This window comes from Tiliqua scincoides, chromosome 7 (assembly GCF_035046505.1).
Source record: "Tiliqua scincoides isolate rTilSci1 chromosome 7, rTilSci1.hap2, whole genome shotgun sequence".
Taxonomy (NCBI): domain Eukaryota; kingdom Metazoa; phylum Chordata; class Lepidosauria; order Squamata; family Scincidae; genus Tiliqua; species Tiliqua scincoides.
In genome coordinates, this window is record NC_089827.1 from 47383557 (window position 1) to 47405519 (window position 21963).

General features: G+C 44.6%; 1 protein-coding gene and 1 pseudogene across 1 annotated transcript in view; one reads left to right on the forward strand and one right to left on the reverse strand.

Moving 5' to 3' along the window:
* Nucleotides 1-21963, reverse strand: part of TMEM178B (transmembrane protein 178B) — a 307161-nt gene that overhangs the window by 212294 nt on the left and 72904 nt on the right. The window contains exon 2 of the mRNA XM_066634398.1: nt 13225-13338. Coding sequence (XP_066490495.1) covers nt 13225-13338 — 114 coding nt within the window. The remainder of the gene's footprint in view (nt 1-13224; nt 13339-21963) is intronic.
* Nucleotides 7941-8057, forward strand: LOC136657847 (5S ribosomal RNA; annotated as a pseudogene).

Consider the following 21963-nt stretch of genomic DNA (forward strand, 5'->3'; position numbering starts at 1 on the left):
TAGTCCCCTGAGCATGCAACACTGGGCAAACTTATGGCAGTTTTATCCCATTTTAACAGGGCTTCCCCAAAAGAATCTGGGGAAATGGCACTGAGAGTTCTGCCAGAAATCTTTAGCCCATTCTCATAGGACACCAGTTTCCAGGGTTCCTCGATATGAGCAAATGACCATTAAACCAGTTTTAAGTCTATACAGTGGGCCCTCCTTATCATCCATGGATTTCAGCATTTGTGGATGCCGAGCCTTCACCACAAAGGGCCTCAGAGGACCTCCTGGATGGACCAGAAGCCACGTCCGGTTCGTGCCAGTGACTTCTGGTCACATCTGGGAGGCCTTCTGAGGAGACTCCAGAGCACCACACAACCTCCAGAGGGCCAGGTGCAACCTCCAAGTGAGTAATTGTTGCACTGCACCATCCCCTGTGGATTCCAGTATCTACACATTTCTGTATCCGCCAGGGGAGTAATCCTGGTATGGACCCACTGCGGATACCAGCGGCCATTATAATGTCAAAACCCTTCTCAGCCAGGAAGAGATTTGTGGAGTTATGCTACTATAAAGGCTATGATAATGGATCGTAGACAAGAGTCTATGCCTCTAAATACTGAAAAGCAAAGGGTTCCTCTATGTCAGGTAACCCAAATAATCTGCTGTCTTTCCAGGAACGGTTCTGGAGACAGGGCAGGAGAATGTATTAAGCTGACCCAGGTAATCTTGCTTCTTGTAATGAGAACTCCTAGATTTAATCATCTGAACCACTCTTCAGAGCTACTTTCCCCTTCTCCTCTGTTCTGCCAGTTTGGGCAGCTAGAGAGAATGGCAAATATTGGATTTCTAAAGGGAAGGGGAAGCTTTTTAAAAAAAAGAGAAAACCATGGCCTCCTACACAGATGCTACACCCCTCTTCCATAAGTGTTACCTCCATTCCCTCAATCAGGCCTTGCTGCCCTTTTCTTTTTGAGATAACATCACACTGCCTTTACACACACAGTCTGAATGAAGCTATAAAGAGGCCATGATGAACCTTGCCATGAAATGGTAGCATTCTAAGAAACCTGCCAAAACGGAGCAGCTGTCTTACCCCAATAGAATTGGCCAAAACCACACATACGGCCAGCACATCAACAGCTTTTGTGGAGGGGCAAGAAGCAGGCAAACAGCGGCTGAGGCAGAGCAAGAAATGTTTTCATATATGTGTTTGGTGCTTCTCATATATGTGCTTCTCAAGAAGCCTGTGCTCTCTAAGACAGACTGGCGATATGATTTCTACCCACACTAAATGAATTGAAAAGGAATGTCAGTTTCCATAGCAATTTCACAGTCACTCCGTGCCCAGATGTTCCATGTGCCTAGAGTTATGGGACAAAAACACAGCCACTCATTCATCACTGTTGATAGAAATGTCAGAGATGGCAGCAGCACGTTCTAGAGGAGAACAGATCATTTGCTACCTTTTGCCAAGTCGATCTACGAAACACTGCAAGATGAAAATACAAGAGTTTAATAAATAATAAAAAGAGGAGCATGGAAGGAAGCGGGGATTTCTGTTTGGAAATGCTCATATATAGCGAATTCCCGTAAACAGATTTGACAAATTCCTGTCTAGCGACATCTGTTAACCAAGATAGTTAAATGGAATTTCTCTACTCAGAGGCAGTCTACCTTAGATTATGAAGGGAAGGCCATCACCTTCATACCCTGCTTGTAAATGTCAGAGGTGTACAGCCAGCACCGTTGAACTAGAATTAGTGAACTAGAAGATGGACCTCAAAGTGATGCATCTAGACATTGTTACCTTGTTATGCTTATGGCACATGGTCCCTTTGGCACTTGTTTCTATAGGTCAGTTTTACTCAGATGTCAACACCTGTCATGACAAAGTAGCCATTGGTTACTTGGCTGTTTAAGGCTACTCTAGTACACTGCAGATGCTGCCACAGCTGTCACAGGAAACCCGCATAACATTTTCATGCCTTAATGGTGCTTCTGTTCACAGTTGGCAGAGAAGACCAAACAGGGCAGGAAAATGGAAGAGGCCAGTTGCAAGACTGCTGCCATTTCACCACAGGCAGCAAAAAAGGCTAACACTCGTCCTAAGCATGCGACTAGTGCTAGCTTCCCCACCACCCTAGTCGCAGAGACACATAAAGATGCTACAGAACCTGGAGGCAGAGCTGGCCCATCCATGAGGCCAACTGAGATGGATGCCTTGGGCAGCAGATTGGCTGGGGGGTGCCCACCTCCATCCACCCACTGATTCTCCTCTTCCTTCCACTCCCTGCACAGGGAAAAAAGAAGAGAGAGAGAACAGAGTAGAAGAGCAAATGAGGGGGAGAGGCTGGTTCATCACCAGATAAAAGGGAGACAGCATTTGGAAGACTGCCTAAGGCACCAGGAGGCCTTGGGCCTGCCCTGCCTGGAGAGGAACTTTGATAGGAAAAAGACCATCACACTAGTTTGCTCCCTCAGTGTAAACAACTGTGACTTCCTAATAAGGCATAGAACTAATTGCGTTCCCAACCAACCATTTGGCCACAGTCTTAAGCAAACATTGTCAGCACTTACTTACTTTTGGAATTTAAATATGGATCAATAAGGTGGCTCAGATCCTCGTAATATGTTTCTAAAAGGCCTAATGGACTAGTCTTCATGCTTCCAATCTAATAAGGTAACTAGCTGTCTGTTGTTTAAGCTGCTGAAGATGTCCATTTGTTGTCAGCCCTACAGTTTCTTTCTTGTGAACGCTCTCCTTTAAAAAAAAACACATTAAAACTGCTTTGTTGTCATTTCTAAAGTACCAGTGTTACTACAAACATGAAATGCATTTTACAGAGTGAAATTTATAACCCCTACCACCCTTCCATACCTTGGAGAGCTCTTTTGTTAAAACAAAATCAATTACAATATTTTTATATGTTTTAACTCTTATAGCAGACTGAAGCATATTAAATCATATTTTAAAACAGCCTGTACATCTGTGCATAATTGACTGGTCTGACAAAAATCAATGAACGACATCCAGTTATTAATCAACCCATCTAATTTTTTGCCTTTTTTTCTTTTATGTAAACATAATTACTTGTTTTTGCCTTCAAAGTGTATCCTTGCACTTTGCCTAGCCGTTCTTTGACAGTTGGTTATTTTCATTGGTCTCCAATATTTTGCAATTTGTAATTCTCACAGAGGTAGCCACAGAAAAGATTAATTCTTTGATCTTGATTAGCGTTCTAGCATCGGTATATGTCAAGAGAAGAAAAACACTGGATCTAGCTGAATCCAAAAGTCTCGCCAGTTCAACGTTTATTCCAAAAAAATTTTGGCTGAGGCACATTTGGGGAGGAGGTTGTAATTCAGTGGTAATGGAGATGCTTTTTGTGCAGTAAGCCCCAGTTTCTATCTCCAGGTAGGGGGTAGAGGGAGAGAAACGGAGAGGGAGAAAGAGAGAAAAAGCATGCACAGACTGTGACCCAAAGAATGAAGATACAGTTCAATTTATATGTTTTATACTTTCCATAGTTCAGATCAAAGAATTCAAAGATTTCTTTCTGCTGATTGTGAGGCTTGAAGTCTGGAATTCTAGATCCTCCTCTCGGACAAGGTAACAGAAGAAGAGCCTTTGGCAGAAACTTTATTCTTCTCCTTTTCCATTTTGGAGGTCTCTGCATGTGATAGAGCAGCAGCCCTGAAGCAAAACGTTGCAGTGCTTAGGATGAAAATCAACCTGGGCTTCATGTGCTGCTTGCCCATGCTTCTTTCCATCGCAAAGGGTTTGCTCTGGCTTTCATGAAGCAAACAATCTTATTAACCAGGAACATATGGCAGGAATGTGCGTGTGCCTTCTATCTTTTTTAGTCTCCATCTCATCTTTCCCTCTTTTTTTTTTCCTGCAGAAAGTGGGACAGCTTAGGATTCCGATCTCACCCTCACCCAAGGCAAATGGATAAAATGAGAAAGTCCCAGTCTGGGATGAAAAACAGAGAAAGGGCAATCAGACCCACATTGAACAGGGGTGGAATCCTACTGCTTAGTTGTTGGTGTAGGCAGGAGGTCTGGTCTAGAGGGTAGAGCCTCCATTTGCCTGAAGATAACATCCACAAGGTTGCCAGTTCGAGGCCACTAGCACCGTGCGACCTTGAAGCAGCTGACAAGCTGAGCCGAGCTATTTCCATCTGCTCTGAGCGTGGGAGGATGGAGGCCAGGATGGAGGCCAAATCAGAATGAAACATCTGAATTGTTGTGGCTCTTGAAAGATAGAGCCTTCTTTCAATTGTAAAAATTCCTATGGGGATTTAAATTAGCCTGCCTATGTAAACCGCCTTGAATAAAGTCTTGAATAAAGACCAAGAAAGGCGGTATATAAATAACTGTATTATTATTATTATTATTATTATTATTATTATTATTATTATTATTATTATTATTATTATTATTATTATTATTATTATTATTATTATTTAGGCATTGTATAGCCCACCTTAACCATAGGGCAAGCAGCAATGTTGTCTGATTCCAGCTATCTCCTTTGTGCTCAGATTGCACATGCAACAAAAGGATAGCTATCAGGACCTACCCATTGCTCAGTAATGTCACTATGGTAACTGGAGATACTGCACATTTTCAGGAAAATGTTCCTCTTAAAAAGGTCTTCAAAAATCAAAAGCTTTTACAGCCCAATCCTTCTTCATGTTTATGTGAACTTAGCTCCCACTCAGTTCAATTTCAGTGGGGCTTATTTTCAATGGGGCTTACATAGGATAGCATTCTTAAATATGAAACGGCATGCAGCTCTAGTTCAATGTATTTATTAGATCTGTATCTGGTCCTTCCTCAAAGAAAGGAGCAAGTGAGAAGTTATCCCTTTCCCCTCTCACAACCACTCTAGGATGAGAAGCAGTGACTTGCCTATGGGTCGAGCCAGACGTACAGAGAAATACAGCGCATTTTCATCTTTCAAATCTTTTTCCATCCTTCTTTAAACAGTAGCCCTACTTCAGATTGGGATTTTCTCCTCTATCATCTTTCTGATGAAAGTCATTCCCTAAAACGACTAGTTGCATCAATATGTTTTTCCTCACAGATAAAGACACAAAACACAACTTGAGGAACAAAGTCTGAGGCAGGAGTTATATAATGCTAACCAAGCTCCTACTGGTTCTCAGATCAGTGGCGAACCTCCCATTATATTCAATGGGGCAAATACCCCAGGTGCAAGCCTTTAGGATCCTGCAGAAGCCTCTCTGAGGCTCCTGACGGGGTCAAAAACCGTGTTTCAGGAAGCTTCCCTGATGCAGCCTGCAGTAGCACGAGGCTCCGTGAGTGGGGGGAGCAGATTTGTACGCGGGGGGATGGCGATAGCCCATGGAGGGCGCCATTGCGGAGCTTTGCCCTGGGACATGGGATGGGGGAAGTCCACCACTGCCACAGATTATGTGGTCCAGTTTCGTTGAAGACTTGCAGTACCCTTACTGGCCGTTAAGTGGGTGGCATTGCAAAGCAGCCAAGATCAGGTTAACAGCTCCCTTTGCCTAAGAGATGTCCTGCTAGTGCATTAAGCAGTGTATCTAGGCCCAACAGCAGTGGCTGTGAGCCATGGCTCCCTGGAGAGCCACAGAAACCAGCCAGGGGAGTCGCAGAATCCTCATGAAAAACCCATTGCCCTGTATAATGTATAGGATTGTAGCCCTAATGGGAAGCCTTGGTCAATGGCCCAGTAGGTAAAGGGAGCTGTCAATCGAAAAAGCTGGGGAACTACTGCCCTACTGGATAAGACTTATTCTATTTCACTTCATATCTTGTTCTATATCACAAATCTATTCCTGGAGGTGGGGTCACACTCCAGCCAGGCAAAGACCAGGCATTGGCTCTCTGCAGTAAGGTTCTCAAAATAGCCTTCAGGAAGTGTAGGTAACTCTTCTTTCCCAGTCCTTGCCCACTCCTGGTTGCTCTAGCACAGTGGTTCCCAAACTGTGGGTCAGGACCCACTGGTGGGTTGCAACCAGATTTTTGGTAGGTCACCAAAGGGTAATGGAAAGATCTGATAACTAATTGCCTCAAGCCCTGAGGCTAGACAGAAATCAGATATTGCAGCTGCCAATTCCCCTGCAATTCCCCTGCAAAGAGCTCAGCTCCTGCAGTTTGCAAGATAGCTGCTAACTGCCCTGCAAGGAGCTGAGCTCCTGCAGTTTGCAAGCCATGTGTAAATGTAGAGAGATAAAGTTTGAGGGTCTTTTTCTGGTTATTATTACTTATAAATAAATAAATTCTAGACCTCCTCTTTTAAATTCTGGTAAACCTATGTGGGTCCCAACAGAATGCTGTTTTAAAAAGTGGGTCCTGGTGCCAAAAAGTTTGGGAACCACTGCTCTAGCACACATATTGGAAACTGTACAGTGTGGGTCACTAGTCTCACACTTTTTTTTATTTTGGGGTCATGGCACAAAAAAGGTTGAAGACCACTGATTTAAGGAATCATTAAAGCTGTTTGCTTACAACAGCGATTTTCAACCTTTTCATCGCATGGAACATTGAAAAGGTGCTAAAAATCATATCAAGGCATGCCATCAGTTTTTGGATAATTGATAAGACACACCATGCTGCTGGTAGAGGGCTCAAATCTCCCAATTGCCCTACTAATAAATGGCCCTCCCCAAATTTCTGCAGCACACCTGCAGAGCATCTGTGGCACATTAGTGTGCCATGACAGTCATTGAAAATTGCTGGCTTAGAACACTGATTCCTAAAAAAAACCCACCATGTTCTGATGAGACATGAGAAGCAGCCCCCAAATCCCCTCAAGCCTATCTAAAAGGAAAAACAACCCTCAGGGCACACCAACTTTGCTTTGGTACACTTGGATTCCCCAGCAGCTGCACTTGCTAAATGTTATTGGTTATTAGCCAAAATATCACTCACTTCCCTTCTTCATTCCCAATTTATTCTGGGCCCTAATTTTGTCTAATTAGATGGACATTTAAATTCCTAAGAGGAGGAGGTTTGGGAGGGGGGAACAACAGCCAGCCTCCTTTTCCATTCTTAGTTTAAGTAGGCTGTGAAGAGGATCTGATTGCAGGAAAGCAAAATTCTGACTCCCACTTCCACAGGCAATCAATTTGGTGCTGAAGTTCTATCTTGAGAATGTCAAAATGAATGAGGATTTTTAAAAAGATTTTTTTTTTTTTTAAGGGAAGAAGCAACCACTAAAATCATAAATTATGAGATCTAATCTAGACAGTCCTCTGGAGCCAGGCTCCCCTCTGGTTTTTCGTGTACATCAGACTCAAATATCGCATTGTTCCACAAACCCTCCCCTTCCCTCCCCCCCTTCAGAAAAGAAATGCCCAGTAGATACCACCTGCTCAAAGTTTTATAACACACTGAACAATGGGGGCACAACACTGCACCTCTGGCAACAGCCTGGCAACAGGCAACAGCCTGGCAACAGGAAGGAGTGACTCTAGAAATACTAGTTTTGGAGAGCAAAGAAATAGTGAAGACTACAATGGGGGGAGCAGGGATTTATAGGATGAAGGCAAAAATTGTGCTAAAAATGGATTTATGTGGTTTGACGCCCACTCTATATCTCCATTCTATCTGGTTCTGAGGAGGTTGTAGAAATCCTGAATCATTGTCTGGAGTCGGCAATGGGCTGGATGAGTAAATTAGATGAATTTTTATTTTTTTGTTTAATAGCAGTCTATAAGTGTTACTAATTCAGACAAGAAACAGGTGTTGTGAGTCTGGAAATTTGCAATTGAGTTTATGGATTGTCACTGGATGGGGCAGCACTCCCCTCCAAAGACCAGGTTCTCAATTTGGGGGTGCTCCTGAACCAAGTTTTGCTTGATGCCCAGATGATGGCTATTGCCAAGAGAACCTTTGACCAGCATAGACTGGTGCACCTACTGCATTCTTTCCTGGATCTGTCAGACTTGGCTATGGTTGTCCGCAACTGTTACCCTGCACATGCCTGATCCTGTCTGATCTCGGAAGCTAAGCAGGGTCAGGCCTGGTTAGTACTTGGATGGGAGACCGCCTGGGAATACCGGGTGCTGTAGGCTTATACCATAGTCTTTCGAGACTGAAGGTTGCCAACCACACTGATTTTATCAAGATTGAATTACTACAAGGTGCTCTACATGGGGCCTTTCCTGAAGACCACTCAGAAACTTCAGCTAGTGCAGACCACCACTGTGCAAGTACTGACAGGAGCCAGGTGGTTTGGCCATATCATTCCACTATTATTTCAACTATGTTGTCTACTGGTTACAATTTCCAGGTGTAATTCAGTGTGAAGACTGCTACTCTTAAAGTCCTAAATAAGTTGGGGGACCGGTTACTTGTCAGCCCATCCCTGGAGGTTAGCTGGGAAAGCCCTCTTTTTTATTCCACTACCCACAGAGAATAGGCTGGTGGACCTGGGCACCTAGGAGTTTGGCCTGGCCTGGCCTGGCTGAAGTAGCAATGGCTTCTTCTTGCCACTAGGGTGGAGAGGACTGGTGCTTCTATAACCACTTGCAGACTTAGGGCCCAATCCTATCCAACTTTCCAGCGTTGATGCAGCTGTGCCAATGGGGTGTGCACTACATTCTGCCATGGGCGGGCACCCACATAGACCTCCTCAAAGTAAGGAAATGTTCGTTCTCTTACTTTGGGGGCTGCATTCCTGCTGCTTTGATGCTGGAAAGTTGAATAGTATTGGGCCCTTGGTTATATTACCTTACTATAACGTGAGTGAATGCTAGGGGTGTAAAAAGGATTGCAGGAAGTATTTGGTAGGGGAAAGCACCTGCCTGTCCCGTGGAGTCATCCTTGGTATGCACGCACACACTCTTGCAATTTTCCACACCCTCATCCTTCAAGGGTTTCAGGGAAATTGGTTGTGCCGGTGTGTCACCATACATCATCTAGATGTGCTTTAGAGATGACAGAATACTTTTAGTAAACACTTTTACATGAGGTCTTGCTGCTTTGCAGATACCCACAAAAGTCAGAACTGGCACAGGGCATGATCTGTGGGGCCCACATGACTAACCAGGTCAGCAAGCGAACGGAACCTGGAAGGATGTTCACAGAATCTCAGAAATATGTTTCAGTAAGGATACAATTTAGGCAAAACAGCCATCTCTCCTCATTAGCCCAGATTGCTCTGGATGCCACAGCACATGTGTACAGAGGGGCCCCATGGCTTCCACCCTCACTCCCACCCCCATTTAGCTTCTCTCATGTCTCTTTCCCACTCTCCAAACACAATTTCACACCCTCCAAAAGAAGAGGAGGAGGACCTGCCAGCATCTACCCTGGTGTGCTTCTCTCCCAGGGTCCATTTGTGGCCCTTCAAGGTCCCAACAAATCAAGCTTACTCTCAGGAACCTCTTGCACGCAGAGGGCTCCAGGAGCAAACCAAGCTGTCACACAAGTCATTACAGCCTATAGAAAATCTAGGAAAAAAAGACTCTGGATTGTCTAAGTGAACATCTAGGTTGCCACAAGTCACACTAGAGCCAGTGATGGTGTAAATCAGCCCTGCAAAGTTCTTTGGGAGCTGTGAGCCTCCAACACATTCCAGTAGGTCTGCCTGGTGGCACCAAAGGCAACACAGATTATAAACGCATCTTTACCAGTAAAGACGTTACGTAGCACAACTGTATGGATATGTACCCAGAAGTCCCACTGGGATCAATAGGACTTACTTCCAAGTATGTATGTTTAGGCTTCCAATCTATAGCTACAGCGTTAAACATACTTATCAGGGACTACTGTCCCAAACTCAATGAGACTTACTTACCTACATTTACTAAGTAAATGTACTTAGGTTTGAGTTGCACAGCTGCAACCCAATGAAACTGCCTTACGGGATAAGTTGCGTAGGATTGAGCTGCATGTCAGCAAACCCCTGAAACAATTAAATAGGAGACATGAATGGAACAGCTCACAACTGGCTTTCCATGATCACCAGTTTCCCTTGAGGTAAATGAGAGCAGTCAAAATGTTCGCATTTGCAGTTTTTAGCTGCATTCTAAGTTCCTTTTTTCCCCACTAGCTACATTCCAGTGTGATGTAAGTGACAGAACAGTCTTCGGAGCAGGCAGTAAATCAATGATGTGCATCAAACCCACCCGTAAACGGTTGGGGAAAATGGTATTTGCAATGCAAACTTTGAATTAAAATTGCACTTGCAAATTCATAAGATACATACATTTCTTTGAATATGTTATCCACTTGATGGTTTTTACATACTTTATGAATTTATTCAGTTTCAATTTACCATATCTACTTCAGCCTGTGACCCCCCAAAAAGCTCAAAACTCTACCACCATATCAGTGTTATGGTGATACCACCACCATATCTACCACCATATCATATTAGGTGTTCCCCAACCCTCTTTATTGGTAGCCATAGGAAACGAGGAGACTCACAAAGCTAACTTTTTTTTTTTAAAGCTCACAGCACAATCCTAACCCTTAGCTGAGCTGGTGTGGGCATCCCCATAAGGCATGTTTGCAGCTACTTGAGAGCTGGCTGGGCTGGTGCAAAAGCCCACACCAGCCTGCCAATGCTGCATTCATTCACTGCCCCAGCCACACAGATAAGATTGAGCTGGGTGGCATGGGGGCTGGAAGACGGTGGCAGGAGGATGTTTTAGAAGTGGGGAGGCAACATTTCTCTGCAAGGGAAGGGTGGAACAGGGGGAGGATTGAGCCCGGGAAAAGGATGGGATCGGCACAGAAGCACATTCCACATCCTAACCCCCTTCCCTAACCGGGCAGCCCTACATGGGGCTTCCCACATTTCCACCAGCTATTTAGCTGGCGCAGATGGAAGAGCCCCATACGGGTGGCTGGGGCTTTACTCACGGTAAGGGAAAATACATCCAGCCACCTCCTTAGTGCATTGGATGCAGTTCAGGCCATGTGGCCTGGCTGTGCCAGCAAAGTTTAGGAATAGGCTGTCTGATGTAGATTCTGCTGCATGATTGTGTTGGTGGAACAAGAAATCCATTGTTTAATCCCTTTGGCCAACAATCCAGCAAAAACATTGTATCTGATTCTGTAAAATTGCCAAGGAACAAACCTAAACCACTAGGACAGATTAACCATGACTTTCAAAAAATACCCTAAGTACCCAAGAGGAATCAATATTTATCTATTTATTTCATATATTTATATCCCTCCTTCCCCCTCCAAGGTGGTTTGTTAGTATCCAAGGTGACTCATTTTACAAAATAGGTAAATATATGCACAAGTAAAAAGGGGGAAAGTGACAACAGAACAGATATAGCACAGAAATTCAGCTTTCGGTCACTCTTATATGAGACAGGAAGTCACTGGAAGCAAAGCCTGAGATAAATAGCACCATTCATGATCCAAATCTCCAACTGAGGATGATCTTGGCAACAAAGGAGACTTTGTGCTATCTGGTAGCCTTTTTGGATGGTTGTGACATTCAAAACTACTCCACGAAAAAGCTTCTGACATCACTGATTATTCATTGGGAAAATGCTCTTCCTCGGCCAAGGTAGAATTTGGGGAAAGCTTTCATCCAAAACACTGTAATAACCCTTGAAGCACATCTAGTGGTCCTTCACACCCCATAAGTTGTTTCCCGAATTTTACGCTGCTCAATTTTATTTGCACCATATTTTAAAACTTTTATATCCTTGGGTTTTGGTTGGGTTTTTTTTTACTGTTTTATTATATTTTTCTATTGTATTTTTATAGGCTATGAGCTACCTTAGGCATTTTAGCTTTTAAGAGGAAAAGCAGTATATAAATCTTTTAAATAAATATATCCACACACCCCAAAAAAGTCTGACTCAGTGTTGTGAGAAGTTCCTCTTGTGGTTGGCATGGGAAACACCATATAGACTTCCAACAAAGCTTTCCTCTATTAACTATAGAGTTTGAGAAGAAAGCACTTCTTAGATTTTATTCTGCCCTTCAGAGCACCAGATCAAAACCCATAGGGCTCCTACATCCCCCCAAAAGTTTGGGGTTGGGGGGGGGAGAATCTGTCACTTTTTGCTGCTGCAGGGATGGTCCTCTATATTTTGTATAGAGCTTCAGAGCTATTTCTTGCCTTCAGAGCTAAGTTATTCAGAGCTTCCAGGACATCACATCAGAAGCCTGACATTTGTCTCTCTGTCTGACACTCCAAGACTCACGGTTGGAAAGAATCTCCTAACAACCCCCTTTTTGTCTTTTTCTGAAAAAGCATCTTTAAGCCCAGGAGTAGCAAGTGTTTCTTATTGCTGTGCCACCACATGACCATAAGGAAATCATGCTTCTTCCGTCTGACAAGAAATGCCCCCTCTCCTCACCTCAAGTGCCATGGTGGACAAAATCTCTAACGTCAGTCATGTATCTGAAGGCAACTCTTTCCCTGTCATGCCCTGTTGCTTCAGAGACTATAACGTACGATCTGATGCCCACTGGCAATCTTGACAATCATCCATGCTTCTTGAGGCCTTCTGTGGGCTAGTGGAGAAGGCTTGAGTATGGGAGTCGGGAGGCAAGGCTTAGGGTACTACAGAAAAGGGCTTCAGCCTCATAAGCATTGGCTAGAGAGACCTTGATGCTGCGACTACTGAAGAGCATAGTGATGAATGACACATAAGCATGAATGACACAAACCCATATCCTGAGTGGAAACCAAGCTCCTTCCTTGTATCAATCAGCAAGTGAGGGGAAGCAAAGACCATATATTCAGTCACGCCACTCTACAATTTCTACTGAGGGGCTAGGCCTCAAAGAGACCCTTCACATGGGATCTGGGTGTGTGCCACAACACTTGAAAGATCATATCGCCCTAAAAAAAAAAATCACTGGATTAAAAAAAAATCATATGGCAACATCAATCAATTAAAAGTGGTGTCCCAAAGATGTTCTTGTTACCTCTTACGCACTAATTTCAAATTCAGATGGAAATGGCACCATAGCAGAAAGATCATGAATTAAACTCTTCTCACACCAGTAGTCAGACTGGATTAAAAATCATAGCACTGATTCTCATAGCGTCATCCAGATTTAATGCAACAACAGTCAGTGCTTTGTTGCCCGTGACTACTGCATTGTGCCTGCATGAACACAAAATCAAAACAGAAGTCTAGACCCGCAAAAAGTCAGGCTTCTTTTCCCCCATTCCAAGATCCCCGCTGAAGATCCAAAACCATGCCTGTTGAACGTCCATTAAGACAGAGAGAAGGCAAGAAACATGGAACAACTTACGCAGGGCATGCCACTCATCCTGGCGGATTGTCTTAGTTATATTGTAGGTGAGGTTCTTGGGAATTGTTGCTGAGGAATAGTGGTACTTGATGTACGAACACTGGTCAATTGCTCCTGCAAGCAAGAAGCAAGAAGGAATGTTAAAAACAAGCTGATCTCTAACGAAGGGCACCCAACAAATTCATAACCCCAAAACCCAGCTTAGACATGCCGTTTTCACAATATCTTAAATAACTATCCCCTGATTGAAACAGATGCAAATGCATGGTGCTTATCCTGGGTTGTTTTTTTTTAATTTGTGATTGACTGAACTGGCAAGAATGTCAGAAGAGATACTGTCAGATTAGAGAAGATGTCCATGTAGCTTCCTAAAAACCAAAACAACATGAAGGCGATAGCTCTCACCTCATATTCTTGGTCTCTGAGAAACCTAACATCTATATTTCAAAAGTGGGGGAAGAGCACAAGGGATGGGAAAGGAGAGGGAAAGATAACAAGACACGAATGTGATTACTATGTATGTGGTCTTTGTTTCATGCAGGAGTAAGGATGGCAGCCCAATTCTATGCTTCCTGGTGCCTGCTGGAGCAGTGGCACCAAAGCAGCTACCAAAGCAGTATCCAAAGGTCTCCAGGAAACTGTTGGGAGTCTCTTTGGGGAAACAGAAGTCCCCTTGCCGTGAAGAAAGCCCATGCCCCGTATTTTGTTGGCACAGAAGTGAGAGCTTCCTTCCAGCCTGACATAGAATTTAGGATCTGGTAGAGCAGGGCCCTGCCAGTCCCGCCACCCTCCCACCCCAGTTCCTCCCTCCACCCCACCTTCGTTCTGACCCCCCTGCCTTCCCCCCACCCCCCAGAGGCCCCACTGCTGCCCAGCAGTTTCACTTACCCCTGGTGAAGGCGCATCCTCCTTCTGCTGGCACTGGACCCAGCACCTCACCAGTGCTGGCCCAGCGCCAGTGATCCCTACGCTCCAGGTGCCATAAACATGCTTTACGGCACCTTTATGGCACCAGTGCCTGAGCTAGGGCTCAGCGCCGGTGCTGGGAGAGTTTAGGATTGGGCCCTAAGCTAAAAATCTCTTGAAAGCTCTTACTAACTGTGGGCCCAAACCTGAGCTGGGCAGTGCTGGCACTGGGTGACACAAACATGCCATAAGGCACGCCCACAACACCCTGCACAGAGTCAGTTCCAGCACCAGCCTGGAGCTAGGTCAGAGCTCTGGGCGGCAGTGAGGGCTTTGAGGGCAAGGGGGAAGCATTCCAGGGTGGGGGGAAGTACCAGAGTGGGAGTGAAGTGGGGCTGCTGGATCCTGAACTCTGTGCTGGGCCTTCTGGCCCCAAATGGAGTCTCTCAATTCTGCGCCGGCAAAATAGCCAGTGTAGACTTGAGAAGCCCCATTGCGAGACTTGGAACTTTCCCCAAGGAGATCTCCAGTGGTTGCCGCGATGCAGCCACTTCAGCACCACTACACCCAACGGCGGTGCCGCCTTAGGACTGAGCTCTGCATCCTCCACAGTAATGCCCCTTGCCCATGGGATTTGATACCGAAGCAGAGTCAATCTCTTCCGTCATTTCTCTGTATAAAACAAGGTTTTCAGCCACACTCGGTCACGAGCCTGCACTTGGCATGAACCGAAGTGACATGCCACAAAATTGGAGGGTGAGTAAAACATTATGCAACCAAATTGCTAGTTGCAACAGAGGCGGGTTAGAATCTTCCAAAGTTACCAGAGGTGTTCATTGTTTGCTTTCCTCTTGCGCTCCTAGCATTCTGCCTTTGACAGCAATTAGATTAGACAAAGCCAAATATTATAGGGGAGAAAGCAAAATATTTACATATGTACCCGTCTGCCCTGACAGTGTGATGGGCTCCAGTGTGTGCCTTCACCATCTGGGCACCAAATGCACACCCAGAATGAAAGTTTCCAACCTAGAACTGTACTTAAAAAAGAAGCCTACTGTGAGCTTTTTTTTTTTTAATTAAAAAAAAAAAACACTTTCCAAATAGCTACTCTCAGTGCAACAAACTATTTAAGATCATTATGTCCCTTTGCACCGGCGTAGCTAGAGGGGGGGCGGCGCACTAAATTTTGCAGGGAGCTTCCCTACAGCATGCTAGCGGCTCCTCCCCCTCCCCTTGGGGGCCATTTGCCTCCGTTTCCCCTCCCCCGCCCACATGGCTCCAAAGGGGAGGGGAGGAGCTGCTTGCACACTGCGGTGAGGCTCCTTACGAAACTTATTGCGCCCCCCCCAGCTAAGACAGCATCCCTTTGTGAAACAAAAAAACCAAACCTTCAATTTCCTCCCCGCCTCCAATTTGCTCTGCTACATTTATAGTACAGAGGCTTATCATATGAGAATGGGCCTTTTCTCAGTGGTAGGGTGCTTACTTGACACCCAGAAATTCCCCGGTTCAGTCCCTGGCATCTCCAGGTAGGACAAGGAAATACTCCCCCCCTCCCATCTGAAACCCTGGAGAGCTGCTGCCACTTGGTGTAAACCATACAATACTGTGCTAGATGAACCAATGGTTTGAGTCAGCATAATGCAGCTTCATGTGTTCACATGAGTCTGGCCAGAGATGACCCGTCAATGAGGGTGTCGTATATTTAGGGACGTATTTTCACTTTAGGTGGCACCTAAGCAGGGACCTGATCTAGACAGGGATATAAATGCAACGCAATGTTCAACTAACGTTACGGAATTTGGAAACAAGTTCAAGGAGTTATAATTTCAACATAGGATCAGCTGCTCTTACATGGCAAAATTGTATCTGCCCAGTTCTTTGTATTACGAAGCTAGTAATCTGAGATTCAGAGGGAGGATGGGGCCCAGATTTTTGTTAAGCAAATCAAGGAGGCCCCCATCAGAAAGCTGGTAAAAAGCAAATCAAGGAGGTACTCCATCAGGGAGAGGATGATAACTGAGGTGTGAGCATTAAGTGGCTCACTCCCCCCTTTGAGTGGCCTGTAGGAAGACAAAAGGCCATGTGAGTTGGCAGCAGTGGCATAGCTAAGGGGGTGCAGGGGGTAGCAGGTGCACCGGGCATCAAGCTTTAGGGGGGCAACAAGATGAGCTTGACACTAGTGACCAAAATTGTGAAAATCTTGATATATATGATTAATACCATCATGTTACATATCATTGGAAAGGTAATTTAATGTAGAATGCAGTGAAACAAACCCCACTGGAATATCTGTATTCTATCAAAAGTTATGGCCAATTAACCAGAAAATGAAAACACAACTGCCTTATAGAACAAAAAGTAGATTTTCTTAACTCAGAACTGACCTATGAGACTGATTGTTGTTCAGGAGATGCCCCTCTTATATTTAGCAAGAGAAGAATAACCATCCCTCTTCACCCCAACACAGTGTCTCAAACCTACCAGGGGCACACTTTTTATTTATTTACTTAATTTAATTTGTTTGGGGGGGGGGCTATAAGTCTTCTTTGACCCCAGGTGGCAGATAGATGCCTTTTCACTTTTGAAAAAGCCCAGGCGTGACATCACTTTCTGGTTGTGACATCACTTCCGGGGCAACATTTTGAGCTTGGCACTGGGCTATATGATCATTAGCTATGCCACTGGTTGGCAGTGTACATATGTCCTGTAAACACACATGGAAACACACAAAATGTGTGCTACTGCGTCTTATGCTTTATACTTGTAAGCCATATAAATGCTCATCATGCAATACAGTACTATGCATGTTGACTCAGAAGTTATTCGCCAGGCAAGTGTGTATAGTATAGAAATGAAAATCAACCAGCCTAAACTAACAAAGGTTAGCTGGGGTATAAAGGTAGCCCAGTGGGAATCCAATTATTTCTGGGATGATTTTGTTTCCCAGATATACTTTTCCTCAGAAGGAAACAGTTATGGTAATTCATTTTCATTTGGGTATATAATGCAACAGAACACCAGTGACAATGTCCTAAACAGGCACAGTGATAGAGCCACTAACTTGTAAGTTTTTGCAAGGAATGGGAAGATACTTCTGGAAAAGGTAAAGGTTAAATTAGTGTAAATGCTCTCTAATCTGGATGACAAAGTTCCATTAAGGATAATGAGTATCTCTTATTTCTGAACAATGATGCTGCACCATCTCCCACAGTGCGATTGTGTTGCAATTCCAATATAGTACATATTGCATGCAGTTCCTTATTTGAAGTCTCCAAGTACATTAAAGGTATTTCCACGTTATCCAGAAAGTTGAAATTATATACACTCGCACCAACCCAAACAAGACATTAAAACACATCTTGCACAACCCTAACTTGCTCTGGAATGGGGAGGCCTGCATGCTTGTCCCATAACCAATGCACGTTTCAGGTTGCAAGCGGCTCAGCCTGGGGCAAGGGGAATTGCTTCAGCTCCAATGGGTCTACTCAGATCTGAGCCACCTAAAGAGGTGGTGCACTTAAAGAGGTGGTGCATATCCAAGCAGCCTGGAGCTGACCTGGGTTGCCCGGGAATGGGCATAACAAAGGATCCGGCATAACTGCCTGGTCCCAGCCCCACCTCCCACTTTCCCACTTCCCATCCATGGGCCCGCCCACCACCAGTCCTTCCTCCATCCCAGAATGCCTCCCTCCTGCCCTCCCCATGTCCCCCCAGACCTCTGTGCTGGCCTGGAAAGGCCATCGCATACTTACCCATCCGCCAGAGCAGCAGGGCCCATTTTGGCATCTGGAGGCCAGTGCATGTCAGTGCGCTGGCCTCCTTCCTCTTAAGTCGGTGCAAAAGTGCTTTATGGCACTTTCACAACAACAATGGGCTGGCGCAAGAGACTTGGGTCAGCCCAGGGTGCCTTTTGGATTGAGCCCATCATCGACTAGGTCAGGGCTTACGTTCACTCTGCAGCAGCAGATTCATGAGATCTCAACCTGCATTGACACCATGGTATGGTTTCTCCTCAGGACCTTGCTGGACCCTCTGACCTACTGTCATCACTTGAGTCTTTTCTCTCACTCTGCTGTTCCCTACAGTAGATTACCGTTTCATGTTTCGCGGGGGATTTGACAATCCAAACCACACCGCAAAGGCAACCCGTAAACTTTGCTCATAACAGCATAACTAAACCAAGTGGATTATTTAAAACAAAAGTAATAAACAAAACCAACTCTAAGTGACCATATCCAGAGTACAGTATCTATGGTTCAAGCAGCTTTGTTTCTTCACTCAACAGTTGTCTCGTTAGAAGAGTTTGTTAGAAAGGCAACTGTTGATCTCCAATCGACTCCTTCTACTCCCAACCAATCCTACCTCATCACTTCTGGAAACCAATCACAGGAGTCCTAATTTCTACAGGAATAGTAAATTTTGCATGCCCTCTCTCACCCTAAATTCCCTTTTCGCTCCATTGTTTCCTATTTAATAAAGAAGCATTACATACAACCAATAAACACCAGATATCAGCTGTTAGTACTCCTTGTCACATATGAAGCTGTGATAGGCAACTTGAGGTGCCATTGTAGCAAATGGCACCTTTGGGGTTGGGGAAATATCCACTACCTCCATGCCATGTTCCCAGTCAGGTTTGGGCCTATGTACTCCTTCAGAGTAAAAAATAAGCCCCTGACTAAACAAAAACATATTTAACATCTCATCAAGTTTGGCCCCAAGACACTACAATGGCTACCAAGTTCTCTAAGCATCGCACTGGTGCATCTCTCCCTTAAAAAAGAGGACACAGCACATACTTGGACATTTTGCCCCTTTGACTCCTAGCTCTGATGACGTTCTGATAGTGCTAGCACCAGCCATCTCATTACATCTGTTCTTTCAGCAGAGAGCTAAATGTGAACAGGAGAAGTAGGTTGCACCAGATGCAGGCAGCTGGGTGAGTGTAGCAGCTGGTGGGAAGTATAAATATTCCAGCTCTGAAGGCACCCAAGCGATGAATTACCACTGGAGAATGATGAGCTCACACTTTCTATTCCACAGCCAAAGGAAGCGGCCTGGGGAAGAGTCAGAGGCACAAAGGACAGTGTTTCAGGACCGGCTGCTTTCAGTCTGCAGGCCAGGAGACAGCAGCAAGGAGAGGTTACAGTCACTGGCTTTTGTTCCCTCTCCTCGTCTGTCTGTTTTTGATGTGCAATGAGGTTTAAAAGGCTGAAAATTCTTAATTCGTACTTGTTTGGAGACAGAAATTAAATGATCAATAGTCACTGAGACATCAATTACCGGTAAAAACGCATTGAGGAGCTGGTGCTTTGTTGAATCAGCCTACTTTTCTGGGTGAAGATCATGTATCGAGCCTTATAGTACACACAGGTTAGCCAAGGGGTGCCCAAGTTGGCAATAATGCTCCCCCCACCATGGCACAGAGGTTATAAGCCAGAAAGTCACCTGAGTTACATATGGAAATCTCAGCTTTGCCCTCCCATATGTCACAGAGCCAAAGGGACTCTCTCTCTCTCTCTCTCTCTCTCTCTCTCTCTCTCTCACACACACACACACACACACACACACACACACACACACACACACACACACACACAGACATACTTCACAAAGTTGTTGTTAGGGTAACATGGGCAGGTGGAGAACACTGTCCTGAGCTCCTTCCAGGAAAGGCACAATAAACATTTAATAAATATACTGTACACTAAATCTGGACTACTTTATGGGGGTGTTGTGAAGATTCCTGGGCTAATGCATTTGGTGGCCAGCTGTAGTAAATAAATCTAAAACAGTAAAAAAAAAAAAAACTAATAAAAATAAAATAAAAATTTAAAAGAACAGTAAATTCTTTTACAATTTACAAGCCCTCCTCTCACAATATACTTACATTAGTGGCATGAAAGCAAATATAAAACCCCAGTTCCTCCATAATGTATTGTAAAATGTCTCCCTGTTTGATCACCTGGAGGTAATGCTTATTCAGGTATTCATGCTTATTCAAGTAATGTAGAGTATGAAGCACTCAGGAAAGGGGGTAGTTATCTTGGGTCACTTAAAAAAAATCCAAAACAACAGTAGTATCATATCTTTGACAGAAAATGGTCAGGTATTGTGTATGAGTATGAGACAGGCTTAAACCCAGAAGGATCTCCCTTTTTTCCCCACAGAGAGCACCATGGCATTCCCCAAGTGGGCATCATGACTGAAGAACACAGTTCCCCCCCCCCTAGGATAACCAGAACCACAAAAGAGGACAAGATATTCCAAAATTTGGACATCCAAGAAAAATGTAGAACATGACAAAATAAAAGCGAAAAACATTTGTATATTGATTTCCTGTGGTTAATTTAAATACATAATAATTACTTATTATTAAATTTAAAACTAAATTGCATATAATTTATTACAAATAAATTATTAATTTCAAGACGACTTTTCGCTGCCTGCAGGAGTCTGCTCATAGGGAAAAGGAGGACATTTAAGTTCTGTTCCAGAATAGAGGACATATCCTGGAAAAAGAGGACGTCTGGTCACCCTGGGGGCTGGGGGATAAGAATAGGCCCTCAGTTTTGCTGTACTTGTCGTAAAAGGCGATTAAACAGCCACCGGGTAGATGGGACTCATCAGCCTGGGAAGGCAGCTCATCTGAGAGAAGGAAAACTCTGATCCCAAACCTCCACTGCCTTGTGGCTACATCCAGTTATGGAAAAGGCTTCAGGAGTCAACCTCAAGGCAAAATCCGGAGCCGGAGTCCCTGAGGCAGTTCATGGCTGAACACAGTCACGTTCTGGCAACTCCTGCGACGCCGCTGGAACCAACCGTATTGGCTTCTGCCTTTCCATTGGACCATTTCAGCGACGTGGAGAGGGGGGATTTGCTGCATGGGAAACAGCCTATCCTCCATATCTACTTTACCCAGGCTTCGCACACTGGAGAGGACACTCTGTTCCAGAACCACTATTCAGAGCGTGATACCATAGTCTTCCGAGACTGAAGGATGCCAACAAGGAAGGTCACCCTGCCCCTCCTCCATTTCATTTTCCTGCTGAAAATTCCCTAGAAGTGCAAAATTCCCCTATTTTGCAAGAAATAGTTGCTTCCAGGAATGATTTTCTATGGAAACAACACAGAACCGGTGTCAAAGATCCCTCCCCGTGCACCAAAATCCCTATGCTCATCGGCCCAGAAGGTAGGGGACATTCTCCCCTGCAGGTTCCAGCCCCAGTGGCAATTCCCTTTCCCTGCAAGCTATTTACAGTTTAAAGAAAGCTTTCAAGGGCAGGATGCATGATGTTGAGTTCAGAATAACAGTAGGGACTAACACCTAAAGCCCCCCACCCACTGCCTCGGTTTCATTGAGTTTTGTGACTTCCCCTTGTACTAGTTTAAAAAAAAAAATGAAAAGCAATAGCCAAACTCATGTGTTCTTAATGTGCAGCTTGGCCCTTCATGTTGCATTTAATATAATGTACAGTTTGACCATTGAACACTGACAGTGGCCATCCACAACTGCTTGCATTGACTTCCCTGCTTGGAAGTGCCTGCAATTATAACCCACGTGGTTTTGCTCTATGGCTAATTTGGGCCCAGATTGTTGCAGAGCTCAGGAGCAAGCAGCCCTCACTCCTACCCTTACCAAGAAAGGACACTATACAGTTTTTGGCTGAAATGCTATGTGTGCTTTCCTGGGAGCAAGCCCAACGGAACACAGTTAGATTTACTTCTGATAGAGATGCACAGGATTGCATAGTTTAAAAGGTTATGCATATGAAAAGGTTTCATTTTACATTGCTTTATGTGATGTTATTTAATTTGATATCATTTGAT